This window comes from Lissotriton helveticus, chromosome 5_1 (assembly GCF_964261635.1).
Source record: "Lissotriton helveticus chromosome 5_1, aLisHel1.1, whole genome shotgun sequence".
NCBI classification, from domain to species: Eukaryota; Metazoa; Chordata; class Amphibia; order Caudata; family Salamandridae; genus Lissotriton; species Lissotriton helveticus.
Genome location: NC_136065.1, coordinates 1,190,167,655 through 1,190,187,308, shown reverse-complemented (window position 1 = coordinate 1,190,187,308; position 19,654 = coordinate 1,190,167,655). Strand labels below are relative to the sequence as shown.

The 19,654-nt window shown below is 44.6% G+C and overlaps 2 protein-coding genes across 2 annotated transcripts in view; one reads left to right on the top strand and one right to left on the bottom strand.

Annotated features, from left to right (window-relative positions):
- SHTN1 (shootin 1) overlaps positions 1–13,805 on the top strand; it is a 711,155-nt gene extending 697,350 nt beyond the window's left edge. The window contains exon 17 of the mRNA XM_078643901.1: positions 12,104–13,805. Coding sequence (XP_078500027.1) covers positions 12,104–12,323 — 220 coding nt within the window. The 3' untranslated portion in view covers positions 12,324–13,805. The remainder of the gene's footprint in view (positions 1–12,103) is intronic.
- A 934-nt stretch (positions 13,806–14,739) lies between these two features.
- ENO4 (enolase 4) overlaps positions 14,740–19,654 on the bottom strand; it is a 578,809-nt gene continuing 573,894 nt past the window's right edge. The window contains 1 exon segment of the mRNA XM_078643902.1: positions 14,740–18,239. Within this exon segment, the coding sequence (XP_078500028.1) occupies positions 18,130–18,239 (110 nt within the window). The 3' untranslated portion in view covers positions 14,740–18,129.

Below are 19,654 nucleotides of genomic sequence, written 5' to 3'. Positions count from 1 at the left end.
ACGCTGGGGTACTGCTAATGCTAAAGTTTCCAGATGTAGTCCGATACCTGGGAAATTCAAAGGTAAGGAATCTGCAGCTAGATATGCGCTCTACCAGATAATGCGTTACCGAAGGTAAGTGACTTGTTCATTATGACATGCACCCAGAGGGCACCTCTAGTGTTCTGGCTGACTTGTATCATCCAGCCTGTCACCACAGACTAGTTTCTGACCATCTGCAGGGTAGAGCCCGCAATCTCAGAAGCCAGAAACAATGCTTGCAACGGAGGAAGGTGTTCACATTTCCAACAGGATGGCTAATGAAACTAGCATATCAAGGACCGAGACTTCAAAGCCTCTGCTGCCAAGCATTTGCAACCATGGCTCCCCTCCCCCCCCGCTCTGGGGAGCACGCACCACCCCCTGTCCTGAGGCCCATTTGGCACCAGAGCTGGTGGTAAAATTAGATAGTCACGCTTTCAGGCTGGGCACACCCCTAAGGTAGGCCACCTGAAGTGGACAGTCGAGAAAGGGTTTTACCATCTTGGATTTGGTGAAACTAGGAACTCTGGATTAGGATTATGCCCACTTTCCACAGGAAGTAGTCACCCTAGTGGTAAGTAGCTCATGGGCTACTACCCTACAGTCCCGTAAACGCCCCTAAATTTAGTATTTATGTTGTCCTCCTGACACCAGGAACTCAGATTCGTCTATCAGGAAACTGAAGAACAACAAAAGGGAGCAGTCACAACGATAACTGAGGATTTACCCAAAATGTGATGCCAAACCCTGTCTTGCTACAGGGAACTAGTCTAATGCACCGACCAAGCTCATACAAAAGCTGTGCACCCTCTCAAGCCCGTGGAGGACTGTCCAACACTTCAACAACAAAGCAGCATCTCCCTCGGGGTGGAGGAGCCTTCCTCCTGCAGCTACCAACCGCAATTGCCCTGTACCTGGACTTGCTGACCATGGGGTCCACAGAGGGAGCATCTCAGCAGGAAGTGGTCTTTGCTGCACCTGCTGAGTCTGGAGACACCAAGCTCTCCAGGAGTCACCAAGCACCAATACCCTGGGTACCGGAGCATATGCCACAACCAAGGCTTGTTGTGTGTCCAGTGTGGACACCACTAACGCCGAAACCCACCTGCTGACATGGGATTTCAGAATCACTGAGGCCAACACAAAGAGTGTCCCTGCTGTCCTGTTTTCTGTCCCTTTCCTGGTCTCCAAAGCTAAGTGAGAGCCCCTAACCATGGCGATCACCTGGCCGAAATCCCTCAGCACCTGAGCCCCCCATCCTGGGTTCCCAAAACGGACTGCGTCCCTGTGCCCCAGAGACCCTCAAGAGCCAAAAAAAATCCTTGGGTTCTGCCAAACTTGTCCCCAGGTCCCTACTCGTAGCCTTTCTTTTGCAGATACCTTTGCCATTGACTTTACCACATAGCGCTCAAGGCTGCCAATGTGACCAGCACCTCTGCACCGGACTCACCAGGGCAGGTAATCCTGAACTGCTGGTGGTTTCTTGGTTCTTGGCCCCTAAGCATCTTGTGTCCCTAAAGGTATCTTCCAAAACTGTTCTCAAGTGTACCTGTGCAGTTAGTTTTCTCCCATGGGATAACATTACGGTGTTCAAGGCTCATACCTGAAAACCATTATATGATTTTATTTTTCTAATGTTGCAAAAAATCTATAACTCCAAAAGTACTTACCTGATTCCAATGATGTTGTCTAAAATTATATTAAAATGTGTTATTTTTCTAAATTGGCCCAGAGTTTCTTCTGGAGTGTGTCTCATTTATTGACTCTGGTTACAACAAATGCTTAACACTACTCTCTACTAAGCCGAAGATCTTTGACCACACTATCACAAATAGAGCACTTGGGATTATTAGTTTAAGCCTTGTAAACTAGACTATTTGCATGGTGTACCCCACATTGGTAAACTACACAAAGTCAGCTTTCTACTGTGAATGCATGGAAGGATGGGTGGGTAAAAAGATGGATGTGTGGCTGAAATGATGGGTGGATACAGGTTGGATAGATGAGTGGGTAAAAGGGTGGGTGGGTGAAGTGATGGGTGGATGAGATGATGGCTAGATGGGTAGATGCAAGGATGGCGAAGTAAATGGAAATCTGAGAGGATGGGAGGGTGAATAAATGACTGAATACATGGAACTTTTAGGATGGATGAATGGGTGGGTTGGTTCAAAGGATGACATATTAAATGGGGGATCTGGATGGGTGGATGCAGGGGAGTCCTGAACTCCTGCTTTATCAGCTATTTTGGGTGGGGACCTTTATGGGCATCTTTTCTGATATATGCATCTGCCGTGTGGATTCCTCACCTTGTGAATATCCCCCTTGCGTCAGCAACGTTCGGAAATTTTCTTCGTAGCACGCCGACGTGGACGACGTCACAGGAGTACGACCTCGCGCGTGACTCCGCCTGACGTCACCGACTCCTTATTAGGCCCACGCCGGCGTGATGACGTCAGTTCCCTTTTTTCCGCGTCTTCGACGCTAACGGTTTTCGGGATCTTCTGCGATACTTAGTATCTGGCTATTATTTAATCATTACTGTTTCTCCTTTGCGACTTATTTCTTCATCGAGGATGTCGTCGAGGAAGACAGGATTTAAACAATGCGGATCTTGTGCCCGCATGATGTCAATCACCGACCCACATAGCGATTGTTTGTGGTGTCTGGGTTCAGACCACGACGTTAAGAACTGTCGATCTTGTTTTAAGATGAACCCAAAGGCGCTTCGAGAGCGTGAAGCAAAACTACTTCTCGCGGAGGTAAAGGGAAGAGATGCTGGGAGATCTTCGAGGCAAAGGTCTCGATCGAAGTCGAGGTCGGCGTCGAGGTCCAGAGCGGGGTCGAGATCCAGAGCGAGGTCCAGGGAGAGGTCAAGATCTGGATCCAAGTCGGCTTCGGGTCATGCTTCGAGCTCCTCGAAGAGGAAGCACAAGAGGAGAAAGCACAGCTCAAAGCATCATTCAGGGAAGGAATCTTCAGATTCGAAGAAGTCTCGCAAACACCATAAGGACTTCGTTTCTCCTTCTCCTGCTCAATCCATCGGAGGTTCCCCGACTCCGGAACCGGAACCGGATCCGGTATCTTTACATTCTTCGGAACATGAGGATGAAGAGGAGGTAGTTCCTCAAACTCCGGCTCCGATGGAGACTCCTGTGGACCAAGAAGGTCAGAATAAACCTGTGTCGGAACGGCCTCCTTTAGAGCATCCGGTAGGTTCGTACCCTCCCTTTCCTGGTCCTGGTCAGGACCCCTCGCATTTTCTCAATGCGATGTTTGGAGTGTATTCCAGGGCGATGTACCCCGCTGGAGCACCTGTTGGTCCCATGGGTCCATTATCATATAATTTGGGCATTCCTCAGTCGTACGCCCCAGCTCCATTTATGCCTTTTATGCCGGCGCCTATTACACCTTGGCTCGGTACGGCTCCGCCGAGGTCTTCGACTCCGCATGCGGCTTCGCCGACTCCGGATCGACCTCGTAGTTTGGATCGAGGTTCCACACCTGTCAGTGAGTCTCGTCCTCCGGCTGCCCCGGCTCCTCGCTCGACGTCGAATCCGGCTCCGTCGGAGTCGTTACCGGATCCGTCGACTTCGGTCCGAATGGAGTGGTCGAGACGAAGGGCTCAGCGTCTTCTGGAAGAAAGGAGAGGTGAAGATTCAGATGTGGAAGAGGGTGAGCTTCTTGATCATGATGATGACTTTGAAGACCTATGTGATGCTAGTGGTCTGGAGCTCTCTCCTGAGTGGGGTTTACCTTCAGCTTCTGATGCTCCTTCTAGGGACGTGGCACCCTATCACGTCGTTATTAGGAAGGCTGCAGATCTTCTCAACTTGAAACTGCCCACGGTTGAGTACAAGCCCAACATCCTCACAGAGGTTTTGCACTCTCCCTCTTCTATTGTTGAACCTACATTCCCGTTCACTGATGCCTTATCGGATCCAATAAAGGAGATCAGGAAGAGACCGTTGTCTGCTCCTGCGGTTTCAAGATCTGTTGCAAGGCGCTACAGGGTGGCTCCTGGTGACCCTGAGTTTCTCTCTTCTCACCCCTCTCCTGAAAGTCTTGTAGTGCAGGCGGCATGTTCTAACAGGGCTGCAGGCTCTTTCCCTCAAGTACCAGCGGACAAAGACTCAAAAAAGTTGGATCAGTCTGCAAAGAAGACTTTCTCTTCAGGGAGCATGGCTCTTAAATCCACTAATGCTACTTGCCTTTTAGGAAGGTATGTCCATGCATTGAGGGATTCTGTGAAGCAGTTATCACCTAAGCTTCCTGAGGATGATAGAAAGAACTTTAATGAGGTGGTCTCAGACACTCAGGCTGCTGCACGCATGGTTATTCAGAGCGGCATGGACACAGTTGATTCTGTTGCCAGGATTATGGGCTCTTCTATTGCGACCAGGAGGGCCGCGTGGTTAAAATCCTCTGATTTCTCTGCGGATGTGCAATCTACGTTGCTGGACTTGCCTTTTGAAGGGACTGGCCTTTTTGGTAAAAAGGCGGATGTCGCCTTGGAAAGGTTTAAAGATAGCCGTGCTAATGCAAGATCTTTGGGTCTCCAGATGAGAGGGTCGACAACTAGAAAGTTTAGAGGCTTTGGTAGATCCTCTTTTCGTCCCTTCAGACAAGGCCAACAACAACAGCAGCAACAGCAGAACCCTCTGTATAAGTCCTATAGAGGTAGACAGAAGGGTCGTGGACGTGGGCGTCAAGACTCCTCTTCCTCCACTTCCTCCAATAATTCCCAACCCCCACCCGCATCAGCAAAGCAGCCCTAGATCCACCATTCTGGATCATGTGGGGCCAGTTGGGGGTCGGCTTACTCATTTTCTACGAGATTGGGAATCGGTTACATCAGATCTTTGGGTTCTCAATCTCGTGGAAAATGGGTATGCGCTTCCTTTTCAGGAGTTCCCTCCCAATTACCCTCCTTGCCAAGGTTATTGTTCAGAGGACCACCTGCTGCTCCTGCAGGAAGAAGTCCTGGCTCTGTTCCGAAAAGGTGCAATAGAGGTGGTTCCAGAGCAGGAGGGGGTCAAGGGTGTTACTCCCGGTATTTCTTGATACCCAAGAAGGATGACAGGCTTCGGCCAATCCTGGATCTCAGGATTTTGAACCTCTATCTCAAACAGGAGAAGTTCAAAATGCTCACCCTTGCTCAGGTTCTTCAAGCGCTGATGGAAGAAGACTGGATGGTGTCGATCGACTTGCAGGATGCGTATTTTCACATCCCCATTCTGAAGTCGCACAGAAAGTATCTCCGTTTTACGGTGGGATCGCAGCACTACCAGTTTGCGGTCCTTCCGTTTGGACTTACTACTGCGCCTCGAGTTTTCACCAAGGTGATGGCAGTGGTGGCTGCGCATCTCAGGAGATCGGGGATACCTGTGTTCCCCTATCTGGACGACTGGCTGATCAAAGCAGAGTCGTCAGAGAGTGCTCCATCATCTGTAAGAGACAACCCAGTTGTTGTACAGGTTGGGTTTTTCGATAAATGTACCCAAGTCTCACCTGGTGCCCTCCCAGCGCAACCTGTTCATAGGTGCGGTACTGGACACTACTGTATGTCGTGCATTCCCTCCACCTCAAAGGATTTGCGACATACATGAAATGATTCCTTTATTTTTCAATGGAGCGGTTATTCCAGTCCTGAAGGTCCTTCGTCTGCTCGGTCTGATGGCTTCTTGCATTCTGTTGGTCAGTCATGCACGCTGGCACATGAGGGCACTCCAGTGGTGCCTCCGCAGGCAGTGGTATCAACACAACGGAGATCTCAGGGAGTCAGTGAGGATCTCCAGAGAAGCTGCAGCGGATCTGTCTTGGTGGGGCGTGGAAGGCAATCTGTCTCAAGGGAAGCCTTTTCAACTGCCTCCATCAGTGGCCACAGTGATTATCGGATGCATCCACTCTCGGGTGGGGTGCTCATCTGGGGGACCTGGAGGTCAAGGGCCTTTGGTCTCCAGAAGAAAGGTTGCTTCACATCAACCTTCTGGAATTGCGGGCGATACGTTTGGCGCTCAAGGCTTTCCTCCCTTCCCTTCGCGGTCGGTCGGTTCAAGTCCTGATGGACAACACAACCGCGATGTGGTACATCAACAAGCAGGGAGGAGTGGGGTCGCAGTGTCTCTGCAGAGAGGCTCTGCGTCTCTGGTCCTGGGTTCAGGACCATCAGATTTGTCTGATGGCAAATCATCTGGCCGGGGTTCTGAACGTTCGTGCGGACAGTCTCAGTCGGCAGTTCTCTGCCGACCACGAGTGGAGGCTTCACCCGGAGGTGGTTCACGACATCTTTCAGATGTGGGGGGCTCCTCGGGTGGACCTGTTTGCCACTCGCGAGAATGCTCACTGCCCGTCATTCTGCAGTCTCCAGTATCCATTGCAAGGAGCCTTGGGGGACGCGTTTCAGTTGGGTTGGGGAGATCAACTCCTCTACGCGTTTCCTCCCATACCCTTGATTCCTCGGGTTCTGAGGAAGATTCGCCAAGACCGGGCCCAAGTCATATTGATCGCCCCGGATTGGCCAAGAAGGGTGTGGTACTCAGACCTTCTCCACCTCTCCTCTCACCCGCCGCTCCGTCTCCCTCACAGGGCAAACCTCCTCTCTCAGATGGAGGGGCAGGTTCTACACCCCCACCTCCAGACATTACACCTTCATGCCTGGAGATTGAACGGGGCAACTTGAGTTCTTTTTCTCTCCCTCACGATGTGGTGGATGTCATTCTTTCTGCCAGGCGTGACTCCACTAAGTCCATTTATTCCTATAGGTGGTCTAAATTTGTTTCTTGGTGCAGGGAGAAGGATGTTGACCCTTTGAAGGCTCATTTATCTGACATTTTGCAATTTGCTCTTTCTCTGGCGCAGCAAGGTTTTGCTGTGGCCACGGTCAAGGGGTATCTTTCGGCCTTATCGGCTTTTCTCTGTTTGCCGGATCAACCCTCTCTTTTTAAATCTCCGGTGGTTTTAAGGTTCTTGAGGGGTCTAACAAATATGTTCCCTCCTACTCCTTTTGTTGTTCCTCATTGGGATTTGAATCTTGTGCTGACCTTCTTAATGGGTTCTCCCTTCGAACCCTTGCACAAGTGTCCATTGAGGCTTCTTTCTTTTAAAACGATCTTCCTCGTTGCAATCACCTCGGCAAGGAGGGTAAGTGAGCTTCAGGCTCTTAGTTCCAAGACCCCTTTCCTGACCATTCATGCTGAAAGGATGGTTCTCAGGACCAGGGCTGCTTTTCTGCCTAAGGTGGTAACTCCCTTCCATCTTGGACAGTCCATTACCCTTCCTACCTTCTATCCTCCCCCTCACCCTTCTAAGGAGAAAGAGAGACTGCACAGTCTGGACCCTAAGAGGGCGGTGTCTTTCTATCTGGACAGGACTAAAGATTTCCGGGTGGACGACCAGCTGTTTGTTGGTTTTGCTGGCTGTCGGAAGGGCAGAGCGGTGCACAAGCGCACACTTTCCAGGTGGATAATCCTGTGCATCAAGATCTGCTACTCCCTTGCGGGTAAGGACCCTCCTGAGGGTATTAGAGCGCATTCAACTAGAGCAAAGTCTGCAACATCTGCTTTGTCTAGGGGTGTACCTGTTGAGGACATTTGCAGAGCCGCGACTTGGGCCTCTCTCCACACTTTCGCGAAGCATTACTGCTTGGATACCGAGGTGAGGAGGGACGGCCACTTCGCGCGCTCTGTTCTCCAAGATTCCCTGGTGTAGCGGGGTGGACACCCTCCTCCGGGAGTGGGGACTGCTGTGGGACTCTATTCACAAGGTGAGGAATCCACACGGCAGATGTATCTATCAGAAGAACAAGTTACTTACCTTCGGTAACGCTTTTTCTGGTAGATACAATATCTGCCTGTGGATTCCTCACATGACCACCCGCCTCCCCGTTGTCCACTCTGCTATACCTGGTCTTTCTGTATATATGGATTATGCTATTATATTGATTTTGTTTTATATGTACTGTGTACATTGTATATTTGCATATTTGCTATCGTTGGTCCGTCCGTGTGCCTCGAAGGCACGGAAAAAAGGGCGGAACTGACGTCATCACGCCAGCGTGGGCCTAATAAGGAGTCGGTGACGTCAGGCGGAGTCACGCGCGAGGTCGTACTCCTGTGACGTCGTCCACGTCGGCGTGCTACGAAGAAAATTTCCGAACGTTGCTGACGCAAGGGGGATATTCACAAGGTGAGGAATCCACAGGCAGATATTGTATCTACCAGAAAAAGCGTTACCGAAGGTAAGTAACTTATTCATCTGTAACTTGGCAGATGCGAGCTTATAATTATCACTAAAAGAAAGAGGCAGTTAGAAAAGGGAAAAAGAGAATGGGTGAGTGGATGCATGAGTAAGTGAAAGGATGGATGACTGGGTTAAAGGTTTGGTCTAAGAAAGGATGGATGGAGGAGTAGGTGAAGGGATGGGTGGATACAAGGATTGATGGATGTGTGGGTGAAAGGATGGAAGTACAAGTGGGTGAAAGAGTGGTTGGATGGATGGATGGATGGACAGTGGGTGAAAGGGTGGGTAAAAGGATGGATGTATGGGTGAAAGGATCAGTGGGTAGATGATTGGATGGATGAAGGTTGGATGGATGTGTGGGTGAATGAATAGGTGGGTGACCGGATGGATGGGTGGATGACTGGGTGAAATGGCTAGATTGGTGGATGAAAGGAAGGAAGGCAGAGTAAAAGGAAATTTGAGAGGATGGGTGGGTGGATGAAAAGATGACCGAATAAATGTAAATCTGATCAAATGGATGAGTGGATGAAAAGATGGCAGGGTAAATGGAAATCTGAGAGGGATGGGTGAATTGTTGGTGAATGAAAGGAGGGCAGGGTAAATTGAAATCTGAGGATAGATGGGTGAAAGGACGATAGAGAAAATGGAAACTGAGGATGGTTGGATTTGTGGGTGGATTTACATTTTAGCAGCAGAGTAAATGGGGATCTGAGAACATGAATGGATCCCAGAGTAAATTGTAATTTGAGAAGATGAATGCATGGCATAGTAAATGGAAATCTGAGAGGATGGATGGCAAATTAAATAGAAGTTAGAAAGGATCAATGAACAAATGGATGGGTAAAGGGATCAATTGATGGGTGAAAAGTTTTATTGATGAATGGGTAAGTCAAATGATGGATGTATAGGTAAGTGGATTGATGTATCTGGATGAAAGCATAGATTATGGATGGAATGGTGAAAGATGTATTGATGGGTAAGAGTATATAAAGGTGAACCATGTAGATCAGTGGATGGAAGGGTGAATGGATAAATAGATTTATTATTAGATGAAAGACGCAAGGGTGCTCTTCCAGGGAAGTCTAGGCTCACATACCTTACTTGCTTGGTGCTATCAGAGCTTGGGTTCAAAGCCATGCTGAGGTTCAACCTGAGTTCATCATGTTACCCACGCTCACTGCTCGACAGTGAGTGCTCACCCCACTAGCCTTAGAGTTAGCAGATGCCTCCATGGAGTCAATTCGTAATACTATTGGGAACATTGACGATCTTACTGATATTCCTGGGACACATTTCCTGGGCCTGGTTTTCTTAAAAAACTAGCTGGGCCACTAAGTGTGACACACATCTTAGAACCTAATATCCTAATTTTTAAAACTTAGTTTATGGCGTTTAAGACAAGGGGGTTATTTTGAAGTGGGCTGGAGCAGAACGTCTGCTAAATATTGGCAGATGTCTCTTCCTCCCACCTTATAGTTACTACTCTTTTAGATGTGTGCGACCTGAATAGTTTCCATTGGTAAAAAAAAAACTCAACCCTCCACAAGGTCAGATACCCCTTTGAGATGGGCCAGCTGCCCCACCACTACCAGCTGAATGCCACCAAAAGTTCCAGCACACTAAGGGCAGGCTATTCAATGCTTTCTTGTCCTATAGATAATGGAAGGAAAATACAAAAAAAGCCATCTCTAACACTCATCTTGGATTTTTGTTTTTCCAAAACCAACCCCTACTTTCAGGGTTTGGTTGTAAATAACCATGGGCGTGGTTTGCGTAGTAGCACTACACGTAGCTGCAAGTAGTATACTTTGAACTTTGCGTAGTATGTAGCTGATGGCACTGTGTAATTGTCTGCACTGTGCAATAATTTCAGATGTCATCTTGCACAGTGCCAGTTATGATGAAATATGTATCTCTATCTTTATATGATAAAGAGCATATAGCACTTTCACAAAAGTGAAACTGAAAATTTAGCAAGCAGTGAGAGAGGTGATGATTTAGGGATCCTCCCTAACCTAGGGAGAGAACCAAGCAGATGCCTTGAAAACAAAAAGCACATCTTATTGAACGATTCGTTGGTGGTCCCATCATCTTAGGACCACCCAAGCACAGTTGTTGGCCAAAAAAGCAATCCTAGCCAAAGGCCCTGCAGTGCATTATGGGACAAGATTAGCAGTGGGCAGACTCGTGACGGACATCTAGTAACGACTAGTTGAACTGCGGCTCTTTGTAGAATTATTTTGATATTGGATGCTATAATATTCACTGCCCACTGATAATCTCGTCCCATAATGCTTTGCGGGGCCTTTGGTTGGGATTGTTTTTTGCCAATAATTGTGCTTGGGTGGTCCTAAGAGGATGGGACCACCACCGAAGTTCAACAAGATGTGCATTTTGTTTATGCTCTTTGTGTTCAAGGCATCTGCTTGGTCCTCCCCCTAGATTAGGGGGGACCCCAAAATCATCATCTCTCTCATTGCCTAATATTTTCATTCAAAAAATTCACTTTTGTGAATTGGTGATATGCTTTTTAGCATGTAAAATTGCTTTATCAAAGCATCTGAGGATGTTGTTGATTTAGCTGCTATGCTACGTGATTAAGCACAGTTTTTGTACTCTGCTACGTGCAATTTGCGGAGTGTGAATTAGTACAAACTACGTGTTCTCCGTTAGCGTAGCGTAGTACCCCAGGGTTAGTTTTAAAACATCAAAATGCATCCTAACTCGCTGTGCACCATGACATGGTGGGCCAGTTGACATTAGACAGTTTAGTTGAAAGTGCTCCTGCCATGTTGCTTGAAGCAGTTTTATGAAAAACTCTCAGCTACTTGATGACCAGCCTACCAAATGCTACATAGCCCGCCCCCCCACCCCCCCATCGACAAGAAGGATTCACAGCATGATTGATTGCACTGAAAAAAGAATTCCTTCCTAAGACAGTGATGACATGATCTGGTTTTCCTATAGATAACCACCTGTTCCCCTTGATGTCTTTGACTGATCTATATTCAACTCGTATATATCTTTCCAAACAGTGTTATCAAAAATTGTCTCCTTTACTTTAAAAGTTCATAACTGAATGTTGTGCCAAGTGCTGTCCTAGATTTTTTTCTGGCCCCCTGTGCCTCGGAATCACAACCTCTTATTCTGTTAAAACAATCTGAATGCATCATCTGCAGTTCCACATATTTCTCCAGATCCAAGTATCTCGGACTCTGAAATGAGTATTAGAAAGAGAGATGGAAATCGAGGCAGAGCGGGAGATGAGTTGGAATCTGCCTACGGTAGACGTTGGGATTATCCGTTTAAATAAAGCTGTTTTCTGTGATGCGTGTGGACACCTTGAGATAGAATACAATTCGACTTTCCAAGCCTCCTTCTATTTGACTCCAGGAAGGAGTCAACCAGGGGCCTGTCTCTAGCTCGGAGTCTACATATCCCCCCACCTCATCCCGCATATGCTCTAAGGATTCAGTAATAACGAGTGGGAGCTTAGGCCAACTTGCTTGGCTTCTGCTTTGGACTCGAGGAAGATCAGTTTGTTCAGGGTTCAGCTTTAAGCTACACCTTCAAATTCTAGCTGTAAAGGGTATCTGTGGCACATAGCACACCTCAGATTAATCGCTAATAACTGTTTTATTAATTTACCATTTTTTATTTTACGGGTCCTGTACTTCAAGACATAGCAACATATCCCAAAAAACTCTGGGTAAGTATAATCTTAACATTATTCTCTCTATGTATTTATTGCCTGTAATCAACCATTTTTTCTCTCAAGAACCGTGTTTGCCTTGATCCAAAATGTTTGTTCTGAACAGTAACTCTTTATTTGTGCCTGTTCTAGGATGAAAACTACCACTGGACTGGAAAGCGCCACTGGAGATCAAATACTCCCGCCAGAAGCTGTACGAGAACCAGTTTCCCCAAGTAAAGTAAGGGCAGCCGAACTGCTGGCTAAAAAACGCAGGGATTCACAGGACGCCGTAGGAGAAAACGAGAAACATGTGCTTCAAGATAAATTAGTGGACCAAAAAGTGAAAGAGCCAGACAGCTCAAACTGTTGACCTTGGACGGTGGAATATTAAGGACACATGTTCTGGATTACCACATGGATTTATAGAGACCGTACATAAAAGCAAAACAGCACAATCTAAGTTTTGACACTTCCCATCGTACACATTATTGGAAAGTATTGAAGCTCCTTTAAAAGATGTGGTAATATATATATATATAGGTGTTTTATGAATTGTTTTATTTCTTTTAATATTCGAAACTCACATCGCAGCCAACCAGATTCAGTACTCAATCCTAAAAGCTGTTCCAAGGATTACAACTTCAAATGGTGAGCCACAATGCTCTGTTTTATCTTTCCTTTATTTGCCAGTTGTCGTCATGAATTAATCCACAACGCTACTTGGATTCTCAGAGAATAGGCATGTCTTAGTCAGGGGTGTTGCACCCATTGAGAATATTCAGATAATTTAGCAGTGACCTTCATTGAACTTATCCTATCTTTTCTCAGTTTGTACATCGTGGGAGTGTACGCTGTGGCTAATATTCAGACAGTATTCCTGTATCAATTTAGCAACTAATCTTGGGATGGGGGTGCAATGAGACAGGAAAGAGTAAGACACTGTTTAAGTAACCACGGTTTCACCACTCCACCCTAATCCTTGAATCTTAAGGATATAGCAAATATGTACATTGAACATTTACTAACATGTCAAACGTATGTATCACCTGTGACGTTTAAAACATACACCAATAATCCAAACCTCAGTAAAGCTGAGGCAAGCCACTCCAGGAGTGGGCCTAGCCCAACCTAGTTCAAGGCTATAGTGTTTGAAAGGGGTGGGAGAAGCAGAAGTGACTGCCATAGACCGACTAGACCCATCCGGCAGCCATGTTTCCTTTGTAGCACTCCTTTATTTGAATGGTTTCATTTTACCTATGCATTTACTGTATGTATATATTTTTTATCAAGGTTCCACAGGAACATATCTTCTGTTCGATCGCCGCCTAAACTTTGTGCTGCCATGCAAGATATCCATTCCATAGTAAGATAAAAAAGGCATTGCAAAACCCCCCTGACCAAGTCATATCAGTAAAGATGTGCATACAAACTTACATAGGCATATTGAGGAGGACTGTTGGACATAGTATTTATGGAACAACTTCCACTTTTAGGCATACAGACCAATAAAGTGGACCAACATTAGGTTTTAAAACTACTGCATTCCAAAATAATAGTCACAGGCGGACAACTTTGAAACGCTGCCTAACCAACCATCAGCATGCCTTAACAGTGTCTATCGTGCATCTTTCTGACTTATTCCAGATAGGCAGTTTCAGACGGGAAGTGTGTATGCAAATCAATGCACTGCAAATGCTAGATAGGCACCAATTGACTAAAAAGGCAAATGGTGTTCTATTTGGTGCCTTTTGGAAAAATACTTGACTTTCTATGCAATGCTATCATTTTTTTAACCATGCACACTGTTGTACATCGTGTTCTCGTTGTAAAATAAAATGTCTGATGCCTTCTAGACCAAAACGCTTTAATTTGCCCCACTGAACCGGCGACAGGTACGAACAGGAATTGTTTATGGTGGGTGATTGTTATTATGCGACAGGTTTTTAAATTGGCTATTGAAATTGGTGTTTTTATTGTTTGTTGTTTCTTTTTAAGTGGTAATGTACTTGAATGCACTGTAAGAGTTTTGATGAAATGAGATTTAGTGAGGGTAATTTAACTATTAAAGAAAAAAAGAATGCTTTAGTTCTGTTAGATTGACTCTGCATGCAGCTGACAGTTACTTCTTACCTAAGGGCGAAAGAAAATTGTAGTAATTGCTGGAGGGAGAGTGTTTTTTGCATGTGTACAGTAGCTAAGGAAAGGTCAACTTAAATGAGCAGGTTTTAGTCAAATGGATTTTTTTATATTTAGTCAAATGGATTTTTTTATATTTATGGATTTCTATTATCATGCAAGTTTGACATGTAAATCCATTTTACGGATGAATTATTTTACTGTTTAGTCTGAGGGGGTATACTGTATGCAGCATAGATGGTCCTACTGTGGACTTGAGAGAGAAATCTTGGCATGATCTCTCGGCCAGAAGAATACATATTCTGCACATGGTTACCTTTTTGGTCCTTTCACAGGAGAGGAAGTGGCTAGAATGGGGGCATTCGAACATATCCAAAGCTTGAGTATGCAACAAATGGCAAATTGATTCCAGTACAGAAGAAGCTCTAGAACAAAGAGGTTTCATTTGGGGATGCAGAGTATTCAAGAGAAACACAGAACAAATTATTTACAGACACAGTAAGGAGTGCATAATTGCCTTTGTGGGTACCTTTCCTGGTATACGTGTTCAGAGCTGTAGTTTTCAATTGGCTTTCATTGCCAAAAGGGCACATGGATTCGTCACTCGCTTGCCATTAGTTTTTCTTTTTAAATGTCATATGAATAGGAAGTTTAGTAAACATGTTTTTGGCAAGTTCTTGTGGGCAAGGGGCAGGTGAATCTCTAAAGAAGTTGTTACATCACAAAGAAAGCAGATTTATGAGTTGCTGAAACGATGGTGCAGTGGCTCTGGGCTTTCTAACTATTTTGCTTGTTTTAGGCTTTCTAGGATTCCTGATATGGTGGGAATGTTTATAAGGGAACAATGTAAAGAACTCTGGTAACCTGTTGCTATCCATTAATAGAAATCTGTAATCTGTCAGCAAACACATGTTCCTTTCGCAGACAACTATCTGTGATGTTTCCCTGTATTAAAGAGATGTATTTTATCACGGAAAGTAACTAGGAAAAAAAAAGCCCTGCATCTTATTTCCATCATTTGTCGTTATGGAATAAACTACCAACACCCATTTTATGATGGTATTTTAAATACACTTGACTTTTCCCTAGAATGAATGTACTTAAATTTATAAACGGGAAGCAAGTCATTCTTAATTAACTGAACTGAAGCAGTTTGCTAACATTAAGCTGTAATTGGTAACTTTCAGAATCCTAAAACGCTTTCATATCTGGATCGTTAGCCGATGTGAATATTTCAAGTTTAGAAATAGCACGCAACCAGCGTGCAACATCCAGTAGAATGTTTCCATTTATGAGGAAAATGTTTAACGAACATTACAATTAAAACCATCACCTAGGCTAGAACTTCAGCCTATGCTCACTGTTGCACTTTGTAAAGGTCTATCGAAAAAAATGTCTCTTGTGAGTTTGGCTAAGGCCAAGAACCATTTCAGTCCGCATCCTTGGCCCCCAACTGCTCATTTATGGAGCATGAGATTAACACTTTAAGCAGAAAGCCAAACTTTATAAAGAGGACTCTTTTACAAGCAAGTCTTGTCATTGGCTGAAGAGTCATTCTGACTCTAATTAGTGGATGATCAAATAAACTCTAGCCTATTTTGTGGTATTGGTTGATACTGGGAAACATTGTGGATTAAAAAAACTATTTTAAGGAGTGGTGCAGAGGGAAATGCAGCAGGAGTGGGTTTTCAGTGAAAAAGGACATTATCCATGTGCAGAACCCACTTTAAGTAAAAGCCACTATGAGAGAAGTTGTCATGCCAACTCAAGAGATGAGAATTGGGATAAAACTAAGCCTCATCACATTAGAATATGAGAGGAGCTGACACTGAGTTAGAGGTAAACCTTGGCTGAAAAGTATTTGCATCATCACCAGATTCAGGCACTCGAACAGACATGACCCTATACCAGACTTCAGTTAAGTTATCAAGTATTGGGTGGTAGGAGCTACTCTCCAGGTATACTGCACTACGATGGGCATTAACATGGCACTTATGGGTTATTCATTCTATTGAAGTCATTATATTAAAATTGTTTTGGTTCCTATACCCGTTGCATCAGAACTTCAGCTCATTTGTACACTAGATTTCTTGTGAAGATGAATTGCGATGGTCTGTTCCTCCAACATCTTTTTGCATTGACTAACACTTTTAATTTTGTACTGGATTGTGTGTATGACAAAGCAATACTTTCCTCTCTGAAGAATTGATTGTTTATACTTTTATGATATTTACATATCGAATAAAGTCATACAACAGCATTGACTAAGGTACAGTTGGATGATATTTTGGACTAGAAGAGAATGCTAGACTCAGGTCATCAACCAAACTACTTTCAGTGATATAAAACGATTTGTGGCAGAACAGGATTATCTATCTAGGGAGTGGGTAGCCATCAGAACTGCAGTTCTCTTTAAATCTAGTGAACCATTTGACAGTCAATCTTTTGCATACCCTTCCTACTACAGCCTGCCAACAATTGAAATCATCCACTCTATTAAAAGCCTGAGATCATCTTTTAAGAAGAAAGTTTCTATGAACACCATAGGGAGATAACTCAAAGCACATTGTGATATTTGCAATCCTAGAATGTCTGTTGGGGTGTGGCGCATGTTGCAAATCTGTGTAACAAACATATACTTAACAACTTTATTTATGATTACATGATGAACGCCCTCTTGTGTTCTCAGCTATCTACTTCAAAAGCACAAAACCACTATATTCCAGAGGAAAAACCCAAAAGAATGGTTTTCAGTATAAACAAAGTGAAACGCCTCCATATGGTGTTACTTTCGAACTTAATGTTAATACCAATCAATTTCAAAATGTAGAACATGAGAAGGTCCACTGTAACTGTAGTAGAATATAAATATTTTTGTATACCAAAGGCCACTGCTCACAGCTTTTTACTCAGGGTTTCCACAATCCAGTTACAAAGAAACGCTGTGGGATGCACATTTCAGTGAGGTAAAGTAAGTTTTACTTGGTAAAGGTACTGCTACTTAGACCTACTTATGTCTGCAATTTGAATGGAAAATCCATTCTGAAGAGCTACGAGGAGTCAGGTGATCATGGGAAACATTTATTTTCTAAAGTATTTGTTAAACATCATTCCTTTGTTTTGGGTGGGGAGTGACTGTAGTTATGCACTATCAAAGAACTGCACTTTGACAACTTTGAACATGTTTTTGAGTGATAAGCATTTGTAGAGTGTAGAAAAAGACCCTGAGGACTGCCAGCATAAGTGGACAAGTTCATGGTTGGGTACCCACTGCTCTAACTTGATATTGTTTTGTGTTGGTAAATCTGCTCCTATGCAATATTTTGACAAGATTGCACAGCCTCTATTCCAAGCAGGAGAGCTGCAAGAGACAGTGAACATCTGTATGGAAAAGATACCAGCTTTGTCTACAAACTGGTCCTGAACGACTGCATGTAGTGCCTTTCTTATTATTTGGACTAAAAACAATTATTGATGGCAAATTGTCTTTAATTCTGTAACATTCAGATTTCTTTTGTAAGCTGCCAATAAAAAATAAAATTAGCTCAACTTTTGAATTTGTCTTATTACAATTTTCTAGTTTGGAAAAATGTAAAGCTAGTTGAATAGGCTTATGTTTTACAAGTTTTGGGCGGGTGAAGTTTGGCTTTAGCTTATTCTCACATGCCACTATTAATAGTGGATGCTAGCGCATTGTGAAAATTGGAGGATGTGTCTTAACAAAGTAACCTAAGTCAATGTTAATTGACTCATTTGTTAAAGTAAAAGATTAATTGGATAAACAGGATTCCAGTTGGTTTACAACACATCCGCTTTGGTTTTCTTTTCTAAACTTCGTTCCATACCAAATTCTACTTGCAGAGGTTGGTAGATTCCAACCACATAACTGGATTTTGAAATTGATGTAAAAATAAGTCGACTTAGACCAATTAAATAGTGTTATGCCTGTCTTGAAACGTCGACAAAAAGCTGAATTTAAAATGTGATAATCCTTTTCTTTCCATTATAGATAGTCGTCATGTGAGGTTGTGTAGGACGATTTATTTTTCTTTCTCTTCATTGTCTGACTTCTGTGAGATGTTTTCTGTAGTCGTAGCTGGAGTAGGCGTTTCCTCTGGCAGCCCATGGAAATCATTCTCTTGTCTTTGGCCTGCAAAGGATGTAAAAAATCTCAGTTGAGCAAGATTGTTTTAAAAGAAGTGCATCAGAGAGTTGAGTTAAACCCTTCGCCATTCTATTTTTGTGGGTATTCTGGAAGTTTAAAAAAAAATGAACTTTACGAACCTTCCCTCAACAAACCAAACTACACATCCACAATACTGTTCAAAAGGCTCCCATTAAAATTGCCAACATTCCGCTAACAAGCATGCCAGTTTCCAATAGCTGGCACTATATAAGATGCTTCTGTTAACTGTTACCCTCCCACCATCAAGCAAATATGTGCTTCCATTTCATTGGTGTAACTGGCTAAGAGGCCTTTACGTTCTTCAACTATCTTCTTTTTCACCAACAAATGGACATAAGTACTACTTCAGATTCTGCCATTAAAAATACATATACCCAGGTCTTCCTTGAGTAAACATATGCTAACACGTTGGGACTTCTTTAGACTTGGTGTAAATGGTCCCATGCCTGTCTTTAAATTCTATGACCTCAATTCCAACAAATATGCACTGTAGAGTACAGTGCAGCTATGATTTCACTAACAAGTGTAACAGGGGCTTCCACATCCAAACTAATATATGCTTACATGCTGCTGCTATCATGTTATTAAATATGTCTGCACTAAGGGCTTCAAATAACCCCGTAGCCTCATCCTAAAACAAAGGTATTGGTTACAATCTATTACCACCACTTAATCCAATATGACTAGTGTTACTGAAGCAGTCTACTGGTGGCAATGGACAGGTCATTTTGCTACTGAGGTCTACTTCTGTAGACAGATTTTGACACAGTCAAGTGCTTTGTTAAAAGCTAGAACTCCCAGAACTCAAGTTCTGATCAATATTTCTACCCACAGAGGCGAGGCCTAGCAGCCAAAAATGGAGGTTGAGCCTCTGTGAGCTTACGCCCGACTCGAAAAATCCAGCAGCATCCGAATGTCGACCTGGACCACAGCACAGATTGGGCCCCTCTGGGACTCCTACCACTCCAGTTGTCATTGGAGGAGAGAGGGGAGTAGGCGCAGTACCAGCTCTGCTGTGGATTCCGCGGGGCCTGAGAGGCAGCTGAGGCTCCGAGTGCTAGGAGAACGGGTGGCGACCGCAAGACTAACCCTCGAGGGGAGGCAGCATCCTTCCTCCCCCTCAAACTTCAGCTGGTGGAGGTGTGGCGCTCTAGAGGCAGCTGCAGAGGAGTGGGAATACCGGGCAGCCTGCTGGAGTCTAGGCCGCCCTGTGAGGCACTATTCGGAGAGCCCACTGCCTCCAGTGCCACGCTCCTCCTCATCTTAGGAGCAGCATACACCGGGCATCCAGTCTGGTGAGACTCAGTGCTAGCCAGATCTGCCTGGGTAGGGGTCCGGAGTGCGGGAGAGAGTACGGGCACAATGGGTGAGAGGCCTGG